General features: G+C 36.9%; 2 protein-coding genes across 5 annotated transcripts in view; both read left to right on the top strand.

The window, feature by feature from the left end:
• The window catches only part of LOC144971595 (nuclear pore complex protein Nup155-like), a 53050-nt gene extending 50884 nt beyond the window's left edge, over window positions 1-2166 (top strand). For all 3 annotated transcript variants that reach the window (XM_078912672.1, XM_078912664.1, XM_078912678.1), the window contains one exon: window positions 1-2166. This exon is cut by the window's left edge and continues 123 nt beyond it. In XM_078912672.1, the coding sequence (XP_078768798.1) occupies window positions 1-3 (3 nt within the window). In that variant the 3' untranslated portion in view covers window positions 4-2166.
• Window positions 2167-5900: 3734 nt separating this feature from the next.
• The window catches only part of LOC144971578 (uncharacterized), a 206644-nt gene continuing 190044 nt past the window's right edge, over window positions 5901-22500 (top strand). Inside the window, exons 1-3 of one of the 2 annotated variants that reach the window (XM_078912624.1) lie at window positions 5901-5957; window positions 6559-6622; window positions 11884-12024. In XM_078912624.1, coding sequence (XP_078768750.1) covers window positions 12003-12024 — 22 coding nt within the window. In that variant the 5' untranslated portion in view covers window positions 5901-5957; window positions 6559-6622; window positions 11884-12002. Of the gene's footprint in view, window positions 5958-6558; window positions 6623-11883; window positions 12025-22500 lie in introns of those variants that run through there. The other variant, XM_078912630.1, reaches the window with a different exon arrangement.

Here is a 22500-nt window from a genome sequence, read left to right as displayed (position 1 = left end):
TGAGGTCATTGGTTGGAAGTTTGAGTCCTGAGTTCCATTGGCTTACTTGTTGTGTCTGAATGGTTTTCCTTGTGGAGACAACAACTACAAAGACGTGACCATCTCTGTCGTATTGATGACACCATTAGAGTGGAATGCTGGGTAGAATTTGGCCTCGAGACTAAATACGCAGACAGAAAACTTTGAAAGTGCCAAAAGTGTTTTTTTAATAGCAGACAATGTGTATCAAGATGAGACCATGTCAAGCCAGTAATCATCTTCTTACTCATTGAGGCTTAGTTGTAAAAAAAAATTTAATATGGCACCGGATTTCACATCTTTTAACTTCAGTTGGATGAATAAGTCTCATTAAATTCTACCAAACTGAAATATCCCAGGAATCGTCAAACCCAGTGCAACATTGGAGAATCAGAAATGAGTTAATGTGAGCTGATTTGTTCAGGGTCACATAGACTGGTGGATGGGAGTCGAACCCTGTACCAACCAGGTCAGATCCAGGTACAAACCAAAGGTCATTCCACTCCCACTCCATAACCAGTTTACTGTCGTGCTCTAGAAAGACACGTTTTTAAACATTTGGCCAGAAAACTCGTCCTTCAAATATTCATCAAACCTGGGCCTTCCCCTCTGGCCAAATTGGTAAATACATGTTTTTTTCCAGAGTACGGAGTTAAATGATTAGGATCCAAATCTATTTCAATATTTTCCATTCTAAGAGGAATAACATTTCTTATCCTATCTATTTTCTTAATTCTATTTATCTTTTATTTTAGAAGATAAAAATTATTTGACAAAGTGTCCAATGTTAAATCAATTATGTATGTTACATTTTCCAATGTCTGAAATTGTCTTGGTTGGTTTTATTTATATTCAAATGTCTGCAAACTTTCTTGTAGGCCTATGCCAAGAAATGACAAGGAAACTATCACTAATCCAGAATTTTTGGGTAAAGTGTTAACTTTATTTGGTATTATTATTATTATTATTATTATTATTATTATTATTATTATTATTATTATTATTATTATTATTATTATTATTATTATTATTATTATTATTTCTCATCATCATCATTATTATTTTTATTATGATCATCATCATTATTATTACTATTATTTAAATCATCATCAGTTTTATTATTATTTTTATCATCATCATCATCATCATCATCATCATCTCATCATCATTATTATTTTCAATCACAGCATTGTAATTTACAAATGTTTATTAAGACCATTTTCGTCAAATTCTGATTTTTAAATTAAAAAATTGTTTTTACTTTTGATTTTTCCATTGTCCATTTATTTCTTCCACCTAAAAGAGCCTGGTGTTTCGTGTGGCCTGTGGTCTTGTAGTGTGACAGTTGCCTTTGTGATGGGAGGTCAAGGGTTTGAGTCCTGCTCTTAGCAGCGCTTAGTTGAGTCCTTGGAAAAGGCTCTTTACTCGCATTCTCTCACTCTACTCAGGTGTAAAATGAGTGCCTTGCCATTAACAGCCTTGTCTCTGATGGGAAAAAAATGTAATATCACCTAACAGGTGTCATGTTGGCTAAAGACCCCTTGTAAAGCGCTTTGAGCATGTTTAGTGAATATTGTTCTTTATTTTGTAAATGCACTAGTGATTTTTTTGTTGTTGTTGAAAACAAAACATTCTTAGTGTTTATTGTTTTGGATAACTTAAAATGAATTTTCATATTTAAATATTTTGCAGAATTGTTCACCTTCCTGATGTTATTAGGATGTAAATATTTGATGTGACATTGAAATAAATAACAATGAAATATGATACTTATAAAATACAGTGATGTTGTTTTCATGTGAAATGATTTGTTGTCAAAAACCTTTCCTTCAATAATGTGGTGAAAATGCTTCTTGAAGCTTGAAGGTCAAAATAACGATAAGTTTTGAAATGGACGCTTGACCTTAGTGCTTCATTCATCTTGTTTTGTTGATATAGGGGAAACCTGAAACATCCTTTGTATCTGTCTTCGTTTAATAAATTGAAGCTTACATTTCAATACTTATCGTTCTTTCTTCCATCAAGTAGGAAAACAGCTGCTATTCTATGGTTGACAGTTGGATGTGTCGACGTTTGACTGGGTTGATTTTGTTGTTGATTTATACTTGAAATGTGTCAATACAAACAAACTATGTTGAAGAAAAATCAGATTTGTGTCGTTTTTGATGTCTGGGTTTCAGTTTTAACTCCATCTTAAGATTAGATCAAATCACTCTGTGAGCAGGTCTTTTGACCTGTCAAGGTTGGCGGCGAAGAGATCACATACTGTTTGATCTTTTCACACTTCTCGTCCTGGATGGGATTCCTTACCTCCTATAAGAAAAATAAAGTTCCCTTTATTCATCCCCAAGGGGAAATTTGTCTTTAGGGTCTATTCCAAGGAAAGACTGGAATAACCCAGGCGTCAGCCGCAGAGCAGCGCCGCAAATTGAGCTAGGGCGAGGTGACTTGCTCAAGGCCACACAATGCAGCGGCGGGTGATTGAACTCGGTACCTTTCGGGTAAGAAGCAAAGACCTTACCGCTGAGCCACGCAGGAAGGTCACATAGTGTGTCCACTATCCCCCTGGATCTGTTTTCCAACTTGCTCTCTGTCTTTGTCTTAGAATGAGATCACTTGGTTTTGTCCTGGTCCTGGCCGGATACCCTTGGTGAAGGGGAAACAGTCAAATGTATAGTTAGTTTTGGGAGATGATATTTTTTTTCTTGTTAATCATCTCTCTGTTATGCACTGCATTGTTTTGTTTACATATTATATATGATTTGTAAACATTTGAGTGTGTTCCTCTTAGTGGGGACCTGTGCTTGTGTCTGGGTGAGACTTTTAGGTGATCTTAAACCAAGTATTTTGGTAGTGTGCTCTTGGAACCTACATCTGTTCCCTATTTGAACCAATTCCCCTTTGTCTTACTCTTTCTTGTGTGTACTTTAATTGTAATTCTATAGCTTTTAATATCCCATGTTCTTCCTTTTTACTGGCGCTGATATGACCTAAATGTGTTACAAGCGCTGTAAAACCCTTAAAAACAAACAAACATATGACTGGATTGGCATTGTTCAGTTTTTTCCTGGTCCTGGCAGGGATCCTTTGCAGAGAGGGAGACAGTTGAATGTATAGTTCCTTTTTTAATATTTAAATGTATATTTTTCCTTGTAAATCATCTCTCTGTCATGTGCTTTAAAAAATGTTGTTTGTTTGTTTTGAATGTATATTTTGTAAACATGTTTAGGAATTGTCAAAATAGGCACATTGATGGATTGACCTTGGAATCGTCTGGTCCTGATTTGAACCAATTCCCCTTTGTCTTACTATTTATTTACTGCTTTAACTGCAAGTCTTGAACCTTTCCCTTCATCATCTTCCTTTTTACTGGCGCTGAAATGACCTAAAAGTGTGCTGTAAAACCCCTAAAAACAAGAAACAAACAAACAAACAAGGTGAAATGAAATCATAAGACATGGTTTGATCACTTTCATTATGAGCTCTGAAGCAATGCATGCTGGGTGGGGTTCCTGACCTCCCATAGCGGGCAGGGAGGTCACTTTCTGTGTCTTCTATCACCCTATATCTGTTTTCCAACTTGCTGTCTTTGTATTGGAATGAAATTGCTTGGTTTTGTCCTGGCCCTGGCCAGAGTCTTTGGTTGAGAGGGAAACAGTCAAATTTATAGTTAGTGTTTTGGGAGATGATATTTTTTTCCTTGTAAATCACCTCTCTTTTATTGGTTTTTGATATATATCACTTTGTAAACATTTGAGTATATCCCTCTTAGCGAGAACTTTGCTGTGATCTGACTTTTAGGTCATGTCCAAGCAGGCACATTAGTGGATTGCTTTTGGAATCAATTTGAACCCATAAGGAATTGGGTTATCAGACCTGAAAATAAGTGCACGTCGCGGCAAGAACAAGTCTTGTCTAGTGTAACTGTAACCAGTCAACTGTCGTACTGTGGAAATCAAAGGCGATAAATGAATGCCTTCATTCATAAGAGACCGTTTTTTTTTTTTTTTGTTTTTTTTTTTTTGTTTTTTGTTTTGTTTATTTAAACTTCGAAAATATTTTTATTTCCACATTCCCGTCGTACCGATTTTAAACTCCGGTTTTCCTCAGCTTGATCCATGCCCACGACGTGCAATTATATGCAGGTCTGATAACCCAATTCCTTATGGGCTCATTGTTGTAGTGGAAATCTTTAAAAAATGACTCAAAACATTGTCCGTTACAACATTAGTAAACTAGGCCCATAACTCAGTTTGGATGTCAGACCTGCATGTACACGTCGATGGCACACAATACCGGGTGGAAACGATGGGTAACATATTGGAGATACAGTTTGTGTTGTTTTTTACACTTCTATAATATGTTTATTTCCACAATTTTCATCATACTAATTTTAAACTCAAGTTTTCCGCAGCTTGGTCCATGCCACACACTACCGGATGGAAACGATGGGTAACATACTAGTGCCATTAACTTCCGGTCTCTTTTAGTGCGCACCAGACAAGCACCGCCGACACAGATTCTCACCAGCAGCATTCTCGTCAATGATCTCTGAACGTGTCAACATTCACCATTGTGTCATTGAGAGTCATCGTGATTCACACGTCACCCGTGGGAATGGGAAATCTTCAACACTGTGCTGACGTACTCTGGGAAAAAAAAACCATATTATAAAATTTGGCCAGAAAACACGTTCTTCAAATATCGATCGATTTAAATGACCCTCATCTTGGCAAAACCCCTCAAAACTGGGACTTGATGGAAGACTTCGCGAAGTCCCAGGTTTGAGAGTTTTTGCCAAGCTGAGGGTCATTTAGATCGATCGATATTTGAAAGACGAGTTTTCTGGCCAAATTTTAAAATATGGTTTGTTTTTTTCCCCAGAGTACGCCACTGTAGAGGTCTCGTTCCTCCACTTCTCCCATTCTCTGAATAAACACATATTTAAAATTTTGTCCCGGAAACTCGTTCTTCAAATATCAATCGATTAAATTGACTCTCATCTTGAAAAAAACCCCAAAAACCTCTCAAAACCCGGGACGGAGCAAGTTTGAAATTTTTCTTTTTTGTCCAGATGAGTCATTTAAATCGATCGATATTTGAAGGACGGGTTTTCTGGCCAAAATTTTAAATATGTGTTTTTTTCAGAGTTAGAAGACTTGCCATTCCTTTCACCCAATCTGAAAGATGTCTCTATATTATATTTATTTATGATATGAAAGAGCGGGGGCGGGTGACATCCTTGTCCACTCATGCGCGCAAAGACCGACAGTAACCGTTCACGAATGCGTCATTTCCTTTTTAAAAAATAAAAATATAAAAATGAACCCCCGATCTTGTCAAACGCCTCTATCACACACGGATTTGAGAGTGTTTCTGCAAACTATTTTTGTTATAACGTGTGAAATCTTTCTTCACAATTTGAAATTTGTCAATCAAGTTACGAGACAATTTCATTTTCATTCAATTTCTGTAGCGGATAGTTTTAGAGTTCAGATCGGAACCACCAGCGTCTTTCACTTTCACACTCGCATTCCTTGCCTTGCAAAATGTCGCAAACAGTTGACACAAGATTCACGCACAAACATAAACACAAATTGCACACCGAATCAAAAGAAGAAGAAGAAGAAGAGGAAGAAAGAGCGAGGGTGGGGTTGAAATCCCCTCTCACACTTTTTAACCTTCAACACACACATATATCGTGTGTCTATTGGCCATCGTCAAACACACACACACATACACACACACACACACACACACACACACACACCGGCAGGTAGATACACACAATCACACACCTACGCGCACCCACTTGACGGCACAATGGATGTCGTCGTGTGTGACTGTGACTTCCCAGCGACACACAACACACAACAGCAGTCGTCTGCTGCGAGAGGGGGATACACGGATACACACATGCGGCGGTCTTGGATACTTCAGTAGCAGGGTTGCCAGTTTGGCATTTTAAATGCCAGATTCCAAAAATCTGGCATTTTTGAAAACCGTTTGGCATTAGAAAAATCATTTGGCATTTGGCATTTTCATTTGGCATTTTCTTTTCTTGTATATTATACTTCAAATGACACCTTTTCTTAATTATTTCTAAACTTTGGACTCTGCACTTGAACCAGATTCAATAAAAAACATAATAAGAAACACGAAACAGTAAGTTTTCTTAATTGTCAATAATTATTTAACTGTTTACGTATTTACCTTTCATGTTAATGTATTTCTTTTTCATTCTTAAAATCCAACCGTGGTGTAGTGGTTTAGCACTCCACTTAGTAGTCAGTAGGTAAAAAATTACCCCAACAGGAAATTTAGTATAATTCAATAAAAAAAAAAAAAAAAAAAAAAAAAAAAGAAAGAAAAGAAAACACGCAAGCCACCAGGATATGATAGTAAATTGTCTATCAAAAGTGAGTAGTTTTCTTAGTGGGGGTGGGAGTCAACAGACTTTGGCATTTTTTTGAGTGTTTTGGCATTTTTTGAGTCTTCCCCTGGCATTTTGTTGAAAAATAATCTGGCAACCCTGTTCAGTAGGAAAATATCATTGATAACTGTCACATTGGAATTACGAAAACCGTCACTGGAATATCTCTGTGTAATTCTTTGTTCACTAATTCACTCACTTCACTATACCAAAAAAAAAAAAAAAAATGAAATAAATAAAAACACTTTTTTTCTTTATCGTAAGGAAATTAATGAGCGTTTACATATACGCAGGTCTCACATCCGAACGCAATTATGGGCCTAGATTAACATTGCTGTAATGGGCATATTTTGCGTATTATTTTGAAATTTCCATTACAGTTCCAACATTGAGCCCATAATAAATTGAGTAATCAGACCTGCAAATAAGTGAACGTCGCATTTAATAACAGTGAGTTTTGTTCGTGAGGGATGGATAGACACACACTGTGAGAATGTTTTGAATTCTTGGAATTATTAATTAATAAATAATTGTGATTAATTGTAAGTGCCCGATAATTTCATGGATCTATTTTGTATAATATTTACTCATGAATCGCCCGCGTTTTTATTCTTGTAAAACGCAAGCCTAATATTATGACAAATTGTTGTTACACGTATATTTGATATAAGCACGATTCTAATCTATAACATTTTTTTGCTCATAAAAAGTGTGGAATTCGATCTTGCAGGAAATCCACGAAGCAATTTACACAACGTTTCCTGTATTAAATGGATTTTATTGATCCTATGCGCTTTATTAAAATAGTCACAACATCCGCCAGCCGGATATAATATAACGTACCAACACACACAACTATGTGTAACCCTATAGATAGTATGCGCTTGGCCAAGAAGCTCATAACATTGCCATTCGGAAGTATAACGGACCAACACACAAACTCTGTGTAACCATGAACTTTTATAGTATGGTTAATACAGTTTAGTGAGAACAACTCACAAACGCGGATAGCAAAAACAATAACAAAGGCCTGAGTGACGTCATCTGCATACTATCTATACTTTTATAGTTTGATTGATACAATAATTTAGTGAGAACTACTCGTAAAAGTAATTGGCTAAAAACAATAACAAAGAACTGAGTGACGTCACTGTCATTCCTTCTACACCTACTTTTGGTCAGCTATTAGTTACAACTTCGTTTCTCTCAGATAATAAAAATACATACGTAATTATTGAATTAATTCATTAATGATAATAATAATGATTGTATAATAATAATAATAGTAATAATAATAATAATAATAATAATAATAATAATAATAATAATAATAATAATAATAATATAATGATAATAATAATAATAATAATAATAATAATAATAATAATAATAATAATAATAATAATAATAATAATAATAATAATAATACCTACTAATAATAATGATGATGATAAATGCAATACCCTTTCAATATAGACCTATAAACTTTAGGTTCGGGGAGTTAAGAACCCCCCCCCCCCCTCTCCCATCCCCCCGGGGCCGCAAAAAAAACAAAACAAACAAACCAACAACAAAAAAAAAAAAACCACACACACATAAAAACCCTCCGTTCTCTCACAAAACCCCAAATCGGCAAGAAGAGAGACGTTTACAATATCTGGCAACCAAACCTGCGTCTGACCTCGTCCGTGCCTTCTGTGGATTAGATGACCTTCTGTGTCTGATCGCTGACAGACTTTAAAATGTGACCCACAATGTGTGTCTGGTATGACGTCAGAATGGACAAGATGAGAAAACCAGTTTAAAGTCTAAATTATCAGAATTAATTTTTTAAAAGACCCCCCCCCCCCCAAAAAAAAAAAAAAAACAACAACAAAAAAACAACAAAAAAAAAAACAAAAAAAAAAACAAAAAAAAAACAACAACAACAACAACAACAAAATAAAATTTAAAAAACAACACAAAAAACAAAAAAAAAACAAAACAAAAACAAAAACACAAAACAAAACCAACAAACAAAAGCACATTAAATTGAACTCATATTTTCTAAGAGAATCTCCCATTGAAATGCCAGGCGGCACGAGGTTCGACCTGAAATCTTACCGTGTTCAGACAGGTGTTCAACCGATCCTGGTCGTCGATCTGTCCATCCAGATTCGAGGATATCCTCGTGGTCACAAATTATAATTCCATTTATGTCTCTATACCAAGGTGTGCAGTGTTGCAGGTCTGATGGCCGAGCGAAATTATGGGCTTGTTTTTATTGTTGAAATTGACAATATTTGGTGTTGGTTTGAGGGTATTTCATTACAACCATTTGGGTTATCTGACCTGCATAAAAGTATACGTCGGCCTATACCAAAGTTTGTACCATTTGCGCATTTCTTAACACGTCTAAAATCACGATAAGAATTATTAAAATTTTTTTTCGAATGAGGCAAATCTTCATGATTTTAAACATGAAGGAAAGGTTGTTTTTTTTTAATACATTAAACAAATAATTTTCCCCTCTTATAGAAGGAACGAAATAGACTTTACTAAGTCTTTGTTATTGGTTTTAGACAGTCATTTTGGTGATTAGTTCTCACTAAATTATATCAATCAGACTATAAACGTTCGAGATTACACATAATTTTATGTATTGGTGCGTTATATCCGGCTGGTGGATGTTGTGAGTATTGTACACAAACTCATAGCATCAATTGGGTCCGATACTCTCAAAGAAATGAAGTGAGTAGGAAAGTGCAGAAGACCACAGAGAAAAAAAAACTTCGCGGCGGCGATGGAGGCTCGAACCCGCGACCTTACTGGTACGACAACTCCGCCTGGCCGGGGAGATCGTGACTCTAACGTATGAGCTATCCACAACCCCCAGAAAAGTCGCGTCAAAGCTTAGTCTAACTAGAGCCTTCTCTCCCCAACTTCTTGGCAAGACATTTTAGTATTAAATGAATTCCAAAAGAATTTGATATTTAGAATGGCCCTGGCCTGATGCCCTAGCTGAGAGGAGAATGGCCCTGGCCTGATGCCCTAGCTGAGAGGGAAACAGTCAAATGTATAGTCAGAGTTTTGGGAGGTGATATTTTTTTGCCTTGTAAACCATCTCTCTGCTAGGCACTGTATTTTGTTTTGTTTACATATTATTATATATGATTTGTAAACATTTTGAGTGTGTTCCTTTTTGTGGGGACCTGTGCTTGTGTCTGGATGAGACTTTTAGGTGATCTCAAACTAAGTACTTTGATAGTGTGCTCTTGGAATCTACGTCCGTTTCCCCTTTGTCTTACATTTTTTTTGGGCTTTAATTGTAATTCTAGAACTTTTTACTATCCCATTTTCTTCCTTTTTACTGGCGCTGATATGACCTAAATGTGTTGCAAGCGCCCTAAAACCCTTTAAAAAAAAAACAAACAAAAAACAAAACAAAAACAACAACAGCAACATCAAAAAAAAAAAAATATATATATATAATGCAGAGTAGGAAAAACAAACAGTTAAAAAGTATCGGACAAGAATGAACCCGTAGCAGCAATCAGTGGATTCAATGGCCCTTGAAGTAATGGCCGTAATTACTGTCAGCACAGAGAGTAGAACAATGAATGTCTGGCCTTGGAAATTCTGATCGATAACCTTGACAAACCGCTCACCGCGTCCGTTGTCACGTGACCAAATCAAGGACTTTGAATTCCAGTTGAACTGCACGTGTTGGTGTTGGGACGTCTGGTACCCGAACTCTTCAACAGTCGTAACGTCACTTCCTTCCTAATGACGCATGGTAACTTAGTAAAACTGGCTCTACACTATCGGAACAATGGCGGACGCCATATGAAATATTTCTCCGGCGAGCATAAAAGCGTTTCCAGAGGAAAAAAATCCCCATAAATTTGATCATGTTTTGACTTTTACACATTCTGATATGAAAAGTTCTAGCCAGCATGAAGAATAAAAAGTAATGATTTTCTTTGTTTAGAACCAAGATGGCCGCCGTTGCCGGGCGGCGTGACATCAGACTACTGAATCCAATTATGGGCTTGTTGAGAGTGTTTCCATGGCAACAATGAGACGATTACACTTTTGGTTATCACACCTGTAAATAAGTACACGTTTATTCCAGTTGATTTATCGTCGTGAAAGGTGAATGTCTGACTCATCTCCTGATGTCTGCATTGTGTGTCCTGGTCGGTTCACATTTGTATGTCTTGTTGATGTTGAGGCCGATTTATTTCATAGGTCTTTAAAATAAAAACAAAACAAAAAACCAAAAAAAAACAACAACAAAAAAAAAAAAAAAACACCAAAGCAAACAAACTTGAGCTTTTATATACCGCAGTATCCACTAAACGTGCTCAAAGCGCTTTACAAAGGGTCCCTGACCAACAGCAACACGTAACATGTAGAACAAGACATGACGCCTGTTAGGCGTTATTACATTTTTTTTTTCCGATAGAGATAACGCTGTTAACGGCCAGGTACTCATTTTACACACGAGTACGGTGAGAGAATGTGAGTAAAGAGCCTTTTCCAAAGACTTAACTATGCGTCGAGCGAGGCTCGAACCCAGGGCCTTCCAATCCGAAAGCGAGTGTCATACCACTAGACCCTATTGGTCATCAATATATTATATATATATTTTATTGTAATAGTGTCAAAGATCCAAACATTAAATATCCACAGTTCTCGTCCGTTTCACCTTTTCACTTTTTAAAACTCCCACCTAAAACTGTTTCGTACTGTTGAGTCCATTTGGGTTTTAAAAAGTAGAAATTAGAGATAAAAATAGACTAATTTATTTCCCCCCTGATGTCTTTCAGCTACCAATAATTGGTTTTGTGTTGGTGTGTAATTAATAAGTGGCAATTGTTATATTGTGTTGTGTGTTGTGTATTCATATGCCTCGTGCTGGGATGGATTATCTTCTCTAATCCCTCGTCTGAATTACTCTGAAAACAAAAAACAAAACCAAACAACAACAACAACAAAAAAAAAAAAAAAAAAAAAAAAACATAAAAAAACAAAACAAAACAAAAAACACGTCTATAAAATTTTGGACAGAAAACTCGTCCTTCAAATACCCATCGATTAAAATGACCCTCATCTTGGGCAAAAACTCCCAAACCGTGGACTTCATTTAAAGGAAGATTTCGTGAAGTCCCAAGTATGAGCGGTGTTGAACAAGATGAAGGTCATTTTAATCGATGGGTATTTGAGGGACGAGAATTCTGGCCAAAATTTTAAATGTCTGTCGTTTTTAATTTTTTTTTTATTTTAAATATTTTGTTGTTTTTGTTGTTGTTGTTGTTGTTGTTGTTGTTGTTGTTGTTGTTGTTGTTGTTGTTGTTGTAAGAGTGCGTCAATAATAGAGTGCGTGTCTGTGTCTGTGAAAATATAAAATATAAATTATGTTATGATTTCAATTGTTGTGAAATATCTAGCCCTGGTGTGTTTATTTCCTGTGACAGTTTTGGATGTGATAGAATTCCACTCATGACTTGATTGGATTTATTCTACTGTTTGGATTATTGACGCTTTGGATCGCCCGTTGTCCGCGACGATGGTCGGAGGCGAAGGAAAAGGTAAACATGAATTATAGATTAAATCTTGTGGTGTAAATCTATAGCATGAACCCATAATTTACATACTCTGTGTGAAATTATCTACTCCACACATTTCCAGCAATTTTACGAATAGAGTTGATAATCAACATTTTGTTTCAACTTTTTTTTGTTTGACTGAAGGCCAGTTTGGCGCAATTCCTCTAAATTTCTTTGAAGCTTCTGACAAATTAGATCATTAAAGATTCTTGATAAAACTTAAATAAACCGCATTTCAGGACAAGCACTAAATTGAATGAGGCCATATTCAAATGGGAACCAAATTGTAATCGTAAATATGGACCTTAATCAAATGAAATACGAATACGATCAGGAGTGACTCAGGGCACAGTTCTTGGACCGTTGCTTTTCAATATTTACCTGAAGATATCAATTGAAAAGGTTTTGCGATAAAATAACTTCTACTTCTTGAAATTGTAGTTGAATTATTTACCCATTAAAAAACAAACAAACAAACAAACAAACACAAGTTTAATAAAACAATAAAAAAGAAGAAAACATAATTTTGAACGAATAACCCCAGTAAGTATAATATGTCGGCAAAAAATGAAAACGAAATACATTTTTAAAGCTAATTTCAAGATCAATTATCGGCATGGAGAAAACCCAACCAAACCAATCAGTTGTGACGACTGACTGGTGATGTGCATTGTCACCTGTCAACTGTCACCATGCATCTTGTCAGTGATTCCAGTTACGTCCACGGACACCGTGGCTTGTACAGGTAACAACATACCTGTATCACCTGCCATCCGCTGGGTCAGGTGTAGGTATGGATAGTACCCACGGGGATCGGAATGGCCGAAAATGCCCGTGGAAATGGACAGTCATGGATGGGATGTTGGGGGTTGGACAAATAGATGGTGGAGATTGGACAATGGAGGGGGGGGGGGGGGGGGGGGGGTTGACATTTCGATTTAAATTCATTATCTCTTTACTGTGATTCCTATTTTTTTCTAAAATGTCCTTTTCACTTTTGGTGACGTAATGTTAATTTGTGACGTGAGAACAGCCTGGAGAACGTGCAGCCTTTAATTGAACCCTGCATCGTGACGTGGTTGGTCGGAAAGTTCAAAACTGTTCACGAGAAAAAGTAAACAAAAAACAATAACAAAACAAAACAACAACAAGCCCATTAACAACAAAAAAACAAAACAAAACAAAAAACAAAAAACAAAAACAAAACAAAAACAAAACAAAACCAACCAAAAAAAAACCCCATAACAAAACAAAACCAAACAAAAAATATAACAAACAATCACAAAAACTCATCAAAAACAAAACATAATTTATTTTAAAGCACCAAAAAAACAAAAAAAAAAAACAAAAAAAAATAAAGAAACAAAAAAAAAATAAAAAGGAAAAAAAGAAGAAAGAAACCAAACAAACATTAAAGAACACACACACACACACACACACACACACACACACACACACACAAAAGACCCCCCCCCCCCCCCAATAAAAAAGAAACAAAAAAAAAAACAAAAACCCAACAACCCTCCCTCCCACGAAATAAACAGACAAATAAAACAAAACAAATAAAAAACAAACAAACAAATGCAAAACGCAAAACAACATCAACAAAACAAAACAAATCAAACTTTAGCTTTTATATAGAACAATTTCCACTAAACGTGCTCAAAGCGATTTCCCGTTTTGTCACAATGGGTTCCGTTGAGATAAAGTTTTACCGTGTTGATAGCCCAGTCAAGACACAAACTGCCGCTGTCAACAAAATGGCCGCTATAATATTCTTCTATCGTGATATGAATACAGAGTATAGAGGGCTTATTAAATGCCACGCTAACCTGGCCTATATCAACAATAACGGATTCACTGGCCCCAGCGACATCTATAGTCCTAGACTGGCCCCCATTGCCAGCCAACGGATGGGATTAACTGCTGGCCAAGCCTGTATCCTGATGACCGTTATTATGTTAGAACTGGGAGACGAGAATGAAATGTGAGGAGAGCTCCTGGGTGTTATTACACAATCATTATCACCTGTCTTGATTACAGGAATTATTCTAGATATAAATAGACATTGCGTAATGAAATTCCTCTATAAAATGATATAATATTATATCGATGCTATGCGTTTAGCCAAAAATACTCACAACACCCGCCATCCGGATATAACGTCCCAACACACAAAACTATGTGTAACTTAAAACGGTTATGGTCTGACTGATATACAAAGAGCTGAGTGACGTCAATTTCGATCCTTCTATATTATTTATCTTGATACGAAAGCAGATGTTGATGAAACCTTGGCAGTAATCCACAGACTACTATTAATCTATGGTCAGTTGTGATTTGGTTGCCAAGACGGTATCGGCAATTTCACGCAACAAAACTTGCACGGACCCCACGACCCTGGGTTGTTAGGGAACGACGTCAAGCAGTGGAATACTTTATTTGTACAATAATAACAAACAACAAACAACAATAGCAAACAACAATCAACAACAAAAACTACAGTAACAAAAACAACAAACAACCAAATAAACAACAACTACAACGAACAATAAACAACAACAACAACAAAAACAATAGCAAACAACAACGAACAACAACAAACAACAACAACAAAAACAATAGCAAACAACAACAACAACAACAACAAAAACAACGAACAATAAACAACAACAACAACAACAACAACAACAACAACAAACAACAACAAAAACAAGAGCAAACAACAACAACAACAACAACAACAACAACCACAACAACAACAACAACTACAACGAACAATAAACAACAACAACAGCAATAGCAAACAACAAAAACAACAACAACAACCACAACAACGAACAATAAACAACAACAACAATAACAACAACACCAACAACAACCACAATAACAAACAACGACAAAACCCCCCAGAAATCAAATGAGAGTACATATGTATATATTATTTATTTCCTCAATGACACAATTCTATAGGAAGACATGAAAGCCGGAATGGCGATTCAAAAACAACAAAACTAGAAATCCGACGGCTGTATCTGACAGCAAATGTTTGTCTGACACGACGTAGGGAATGTGTGTCTATCATATCGATAGGGTGCTTTGTACAATGGGACATTTGGACTGGATGGAATGGTGGAATGACGACATCATAAATGGCGTGATTTGATTGGTTGGTCGTTACCGTCTACATTGTGTGACATGTGACTCAATCCATCCATTGTAAACAATCACGAATTCCATGGATGGAAAGAATGAACTTTTCATTCGTGATACTGTCAGCAATGCAGTGATCTAGGGTTTGGTAGAGAAAGAGGGGAGGGCTAGAGATTTATTGGAGAGGAGAGAGAGAGAGAGAGAGAGAGAGAGAGAGAGAGAGAGAGAGAGAGAGAGAGAGAGAGAGAGAGAGAGAGAGAGAGAGAGAGAGTCTTACAACCAAATCAATCACAACACAACTCAATGAACATTTGATGTCGTGATAGCACACGTCATAATATGTAATAACACGACACACCCACACATCCACACACACACACACAGACACACACACACACACACACACTCCATGTGTGAGTAACGGGTCCAATCTGGGGGCCACACACTCCATCAAGTCCCAGGCTCATTCATTATTGATAGCCTGTAATAATCACAATAATGATTTGCCTCCCCTTGGCTGTCCAGTCCACACGCAACTCACTCCATCTTCCCGATTACCCAATTATTCTCATGGGAAATCATGAACCAGTAGTGGAAGGGAACATAGCCACACCCCTTGATCTTACTCGGACAGTCCGAACACTATTTATTCAGTAATCAACGAGAGTGATTGCTTAACTCAGAAGCCGGATATGACCTGCCGACACACAAAACTACATTTAACTTTGAACGTTTATAGATAGTGTGCGCTTGGCTAAGAAGCTCACAACATTTCCACCCGGAACTATAACGGACGATCACACAAAACTATGTGTAACCTTGAACTTTTATAGTCTGGTTAATGGAGTTTAGTGAGAATTACTCATAAACGCGGATGGCAAAAAACAATAACAAAGACCTGAGTGACGTAAACGTCATTCTATCTATAGACTAATTAATATAATTTGGTTAGAACCCGTCACCAACATGGCTGTTTAAAAACAATAACAAAGAGCTGAGTGACGTCAATTTCGTTCCTTCTATTTTTGTTGTTGTAAACAACCAATCGAACAGGGTATGTCAGAAATCGAGTGTTTTGATTGGTCAAAAATCAATTTGATAATTTAGTGGTATATATGGAATTACGATGACGTCACTCGGCTCGTTATTATGGATTATAGACCGCCCGATGGATTGGTCCCAATGGATAAAGTCTTCACACTCATTTGAATGGAACATAACCACGCCCCTCGGACAGTCGTCCGAATGGAAACAATGGCAGTTCGTGATAAACTTATCACATTACACGGTATTACCATCGTTGGTGTGCGTTTTAGTAAAATACTCACTAGTTCTACACGCCTGATCAATCGTACCATCACAGAGGACTGTGTCCGATTGTTTAACTCTGATTCAAGACAAATTTCACCCTGGTTGTAAAGATGGAACGAAGTTGACGTCACTCTGCGTTAGCCTTTGTAAGTTTTTTTGTTTTTTTTTTTGCCATCCATATTTATGAGTAATTCTCACTTAACTGTATTAACCAGACTATAACCGATCGAGGATACACATAGTTTTGTGTGTTGGTCCGTTATACTTCCGGATGGCAATGCTGTGAGCTTCTTTTCCAAGCGCACACTATCTATAATTATGCATGCAATAGTTCAAAGTGCAGTAAATGAATAAAGAGGCTTGTGTTGCTTCAAATAATGCGAGGAATTAAATACAGTTGATTAGAATAGTGGGTGAAATATTGATTTTTTATATGAGACCCCAGAAAGAATTAACGCCCAATTTATTGATAATAAATGTAAAAGATCCCGTTACATTATAGAATGCAATGATAATTAATTTATGATTCATGTAATCCCCGGCGAGACGCTCAATTTAAATAATGGGTTAAGTGAGATAAATTTGATAATATAATAAATTATAATATTAAAAATAAAAAAAATTAAAATATATAAGATATTATAATAAACAACATAAAATAAAATATAAATAATTAATATACATATACAATAATAATCAAACACACTAAACACACACACACACACACAAACACAGTTTAGTTGATATTGTTCTATCTATATAAAATCTCATTAAATTAAACTCCAAACGTCTACATGTTGGCTTCATGATCTTTTTAGAATGATAATGTGTTGTGGGTTGTGTGTTGTGTGTTGTGTGTTATGTGTTGTGTGTTGTATGTTGTGTGTTATGTGTTATGTGTTGTGTGTTGTGTGTTATCAATCATCTCCCTTTCCTCATGTGTTAGTGTTATATGATAATGATGATGATTACTGGAGCATTTAAATCAGGCGATGTCCACTAAACGTGCTCAAAACGCTTTACAAGGGGTCCCGAGCCAAAAGCAACACTTAACATTTACAACAAGACATGACGCCTGTTAGGTGATTTTACCCTTTTACCGACAGAGAAACGCCGTTAAAGGTACTCATTTTACACACGAATAAGGTGAGAGAATGTGAGTAAAGAGCCTATTTCCAGGACTCAAAGATGTGGCGCTCAGAGCAGGATTCGAACCGTGAACCTTCCAGTCCGAAAGGAAGTTTGTCATACCACTAGACCACATAAACCGTACAATATAATATGGTATCTTTTAACCAAATGGATTTTATGCCTGTAGAACTCACATGAGTTGAATTCTCGTGCCTTTAATGAGTTACTTCTAAACACACAGTACAATCATCACGTCAGGTGGGGTAACTTTGTATTCAGGGGACATTTTGTTTGTGGATTTGAAACGTTTGAATGAGAGAGAGAGAGAGAGAGAGAGAGAGAGAGAGAGAGAGAGAGAGAGAGAGAGAGAGAGAGAGAGAGAGAGAGAGAGAGACAGAGAGAAAGAAAGAAAAAAAAAGAGAGAGAGAGAGAGAGAGAGAGACAGAGAGAAAGAAAGAAAGAGAGAGAGAGAGAGAGAGAGAGAGAGAGAGAGAGAGAGAGAGAGAGAGAGAGAGAGAGAAACACAATCACAAACACATGCTCAGAAACAAAAACACACTCTCCTCAACACAAACACACTCACAGAAACAAACACACACCCCCTCCTTCCCACGCGTACACATACACAGTAACAAAAACACACGTACTCCCACACAATCACACACAAAAACAAACCCACAAACACACACACACACCCCACACACAAAAACAAACACACACAAACACACACACACATACAAACACACACACACACACACACACACAAACAAACCCATTCTGTTATCAATAAATCATAATATTATCATTCGCACACTCCATCCATCCTGTCACAATCTGTTGTGTGTTAATCCCAGAGTACATTTATATCGTAATATTATATTGTTGGACACAAGAAAAACCCTCCTCTCTCCAAGGTGACCCCCCCCCCCTAATCCCCCCCCCCCCCCAAAAAAAAAAAAAAAACAACAAAAAAAACCCAACCCCTCCCCCCCCCCCCCCAAAAAAAAAAAAAAAAAAAAAAAAGAAAAACAACAAAAAATCAAAAATACAAAAAAAAAAAAAAAAAAAAAAAAAAAAAAAAAAAAAAAAAAAAAAAAAAAATAAGCAAACTAACAAATAAACGAACTAAAAAAAAAAAACCCAACAGATAAAGATATAAAATAATGTGTATGAAACAGTGCCAGAAAAACGCAGAAAGAAAAATACAAGAAAAAAAAAAGCATTACAAAAATAAAAAATAAATAAATCAATCAATCAGTCAATAAATAAATCATTATGCCTCATTTGAACGGCGGTACTCTGAATCGCGATCGAATAAACGGCCCTCGTCTTGATAGTTACAGCTCTATCTTGTTTAAAACTCTCAAAATAACTTCACAAAGTCCCAGGTTTGAGAGGCTTTGCCCAATGGTGAATACGTTGTCTGATATTTCTAGAATCCCTTGTAAAAATATCTCTTTAAAAAGTGGCATCAGTAGTTCCAAATTCGAATTTGTACGAAAATAATACTTTTGAAACTGGAGTTGCCTGTTTCTGAATAGGACTCAAAATAAGGTGACCTCATTTCCCCTTAATAAAGCCCACAAAAAATAAAACTTGAGCTTTTATATAGCGCAATATCCACTAAACGTGATCAAAGCGCTTAACAAGGGGTCCCTGACCAACAGCAGCATGTAACATGTTGAACGTGACATGGCGCCTGTTAGGCGATATTACTTTTTCCGACAGAGACAACGCTGTTAACGGCCCGGTACTCATTTTACACCTGTATACGGTAAGAGAAAGAGCCTTTTCCAAGGACTCAACTATGCGCCGAGCGAGGCTTGAACTCAGGACGTTCCGATCCGAAAGCCAGTGTCATACCACACGACCACCCACACAACAACCACAACAACCAGAAGTGGTTCCACTTGGAAATCGGTAAAACCTGTTTAACTAGGCCCAAAATGCGTTCGGATGTCAGACCTGCATATACATGCAACGTCGCTCCACCCGCATGAATCTAATTGAATGTTTACTTTTAATACACTGGCAAGTCACGGGTGATTGAACACGGGATGGTATTTGATTTATTGTTAATAATTTCGTTTCACAATAAAACATCAACGGGCCTTACAAATTCATCCATCCAGACAATGCACATAAATGGCCTCTTTTTGGAGGTGACTGGCGGAAGTTGACAAAACATTTTACATTTTGGTATGAACATTTTTTTTTTAAACTTCGGATATCGATCCATGACAATGACCTTCACCTTTGCAACATGTCACAAATCGTAGACGTCTTTGGGGTCTCAGGGTTAAGACTTAAAAATAAAAATCCAAAAAACTTTTTCATCAGTCGATATCTGTGTGGCTCTGTGGTCTAGTGGTATCATACTCGCTTTCGGATCGGAAGGTTTTGGGTTCGGTCCTTGCTCGGCGCATAGTGAGTCCCTGGAAAAGGCTCTTTTCTCACATTCTCTGACCGTAGTCAGATGTAAAATGAGAACCTGACCGTTAATAGTGTTGTCTCCGATAGAAAAAAAAAAAAGGAATATCGCCTAACAGGCGTCAGGTCTCGTTCTACATGTTAAGTATTGCTGTTGGTCAGGGATCCTTTGTAAAGCTCTTTGAGCACGTTGAGTGGATATTGAGCTTAATAAAAGCTCAAGTTTTAAAGTCGGTTTTCGGGCGAAAATGACAAAAAAGTGTTTTGTAAGAGTAGATGAGAATAGATTATCAATGAATCAATGGATCAGGAAAAAGCATTCAACATTCAACGTAACGGGGGAAAACCCAAGACCGCTGGCAACCCCTAACAATGTGAGATACAACGCAGATCTTTGTTAACGTTTTAACGACAAGCGGTGCTAGTGGTTCAAATGTCCCAACATCTGACAATGCAATTAATGTCTGTATTTTCTTACTACAAATTTCACGCATTCCAAGGTTTCATGGATTCCACGTCTGGAATTATAGGTCCGAGCAAGGACGAGGAATATCACGTGTTACACAAAATGTGTACGCGGAGTGATTGAGAACAAAATACAAACCCCAACCTACTGCATGCAATGTGTGGATTTGGGTGCTGTGTTACACCAGATCTGTCTACTTCAAAATTAAATAATTCGTAATATTTAGGAGATAAAAACCGTAATCACTATAGTTAGTTTAAAAATCAACAATTTACTCACGAAGGATTAAATAACACATCAAAATCCTGATAATAATGTAGTCTGGCATCAACTTTCATTTTCAATAAGTTTTCGAGATGGTCATCAAGTTGTGAATTTCAGCCAAAATTTCGTAATTATACGAAGGTTTCGTATAGTAGGCATTTCTGGTTACACATAAATAATATGTAGTGTTGCTCTTGAAAAAGAAATATATGATATTATTTATTGGTTCATAAAACAAGTCAATGAATACTTTGGTAGTTTGACTTGTTACACATCATCTATATCTGTGGCCTTGCATTGTGACAGTCACGAAATATCACGACAAACGTGTAGAGCACACTATTCAGTGGCCTTGCATTGTGACAGTCACGAAATATCACGACAAACTATTCAGTGGCCTTGCATTGTGACAGTCACGAAATATCACATCAAACTTGTAGCACACTATTCAGTGGCCTTGCATTGTGACAGTCACGAAATATCACGACAAACTTCAGTGACCTTGCATTGTGACAGTCACGAAATATCACGACAAATTTGTAGCACACTATTCAGTGGCCTTACATTGTGACAGTCACGAAATACCACGGCAAACTTGTAGCACACTATTCAGTGGCCTTGCATTGTGACAGTCACGAAATATCACGACAAACTTGTATCACACTATTCAGTGGCCTTGCATTGTGACAGTCACGAAATATCACGACAAACTTGTTGCACACTATTCAGTGGCCTTGCATTGTGACAGTCACGAAATATCACGGCAAACTTGTATCACACTATTCAGTGGCCTTGCATTGTGACAGTCACGAAATATCACGACAAACTTGTATCACACTATTCAGTGGCCTTGCATTGTGACAGTCACGAAATATCACGACAAACTTGTATCACACTATTCCGTGGCCTTGCATTGTGACAGTCACGAAATATCACGACAAACTTGTAGCACACTATTCAGTGGCCTTGCATTGTGACAGTCACGAAATATCACGACAAACTATTCAGTGGCCTTGCAATGTGACAGTCACGAAATATCACGACAAACTTGTAGCACACTATTCAGTGGCATTGCATCGTGAAAGTCTAGAAATTTCACAAGCGTTCGTACGTATTCTGTTTTCTATATAAGTTCGATAATATCTATCTTTTTACGCATTATTTCTAATTTCACTTTCTTTCAACCATGATAAATACGACAAGGATGAATGAACGCGGGAATTGTTCATAAATGATGAAGCAGAAAAGAAGGAAAAATATGGAGAATTGCCGGGGGAGGTGGGGGTGGGGGGGGGGGGGGGGGAGGGGGAGATGGGCGAGGGGAGGGTGGGTGTCCATTATATATATATATATAATATATATATATATATATATATATATATATATATATATATATATATATATATTTATATGCTTAATATTGTACGTACCGCCCACAGATTCCAATCTTAACGGTTGATTGAATTGGAGACAATAGGAAGTTAACGATTACGTTGCCAGATCCTAAAACGATCGACTAACGACGGAGAAGAAAACCAAAACCTGTCGTAAGACGTCGACACACGATGCCCGGTGCGTCTAACAATAGGTCCTGGTTTTCTTCATCGTCGTTGTTCGATCGTTTAAGTTCTGGGAACGTTATCGTTAACTTTCTGATATATATAGAATGCCACCGTCTAGGAATTCCAGGCGTTTGAATGGCT

This window comes from Berghia stephanieae, chromosome 1 (genome assembly GCF_034508935.2).
Source record: "Berghia stephanieae isolate SIO BIC M18660-M18661 chromosome 1, UCSD_Bste_1.3, whole genome shotgun sequence".
Lineage (NCBI taxonomy): Eukaryota > Metazoa > Mollusca > Gastropoda > Nudibranchia > Aeolidiidae > Berghia > Berghia stephanieae.
Note: the sequence above shows the minus strand (reverse complement) of the source record. Positions and strands in the feature narration are given on the sequence as shown.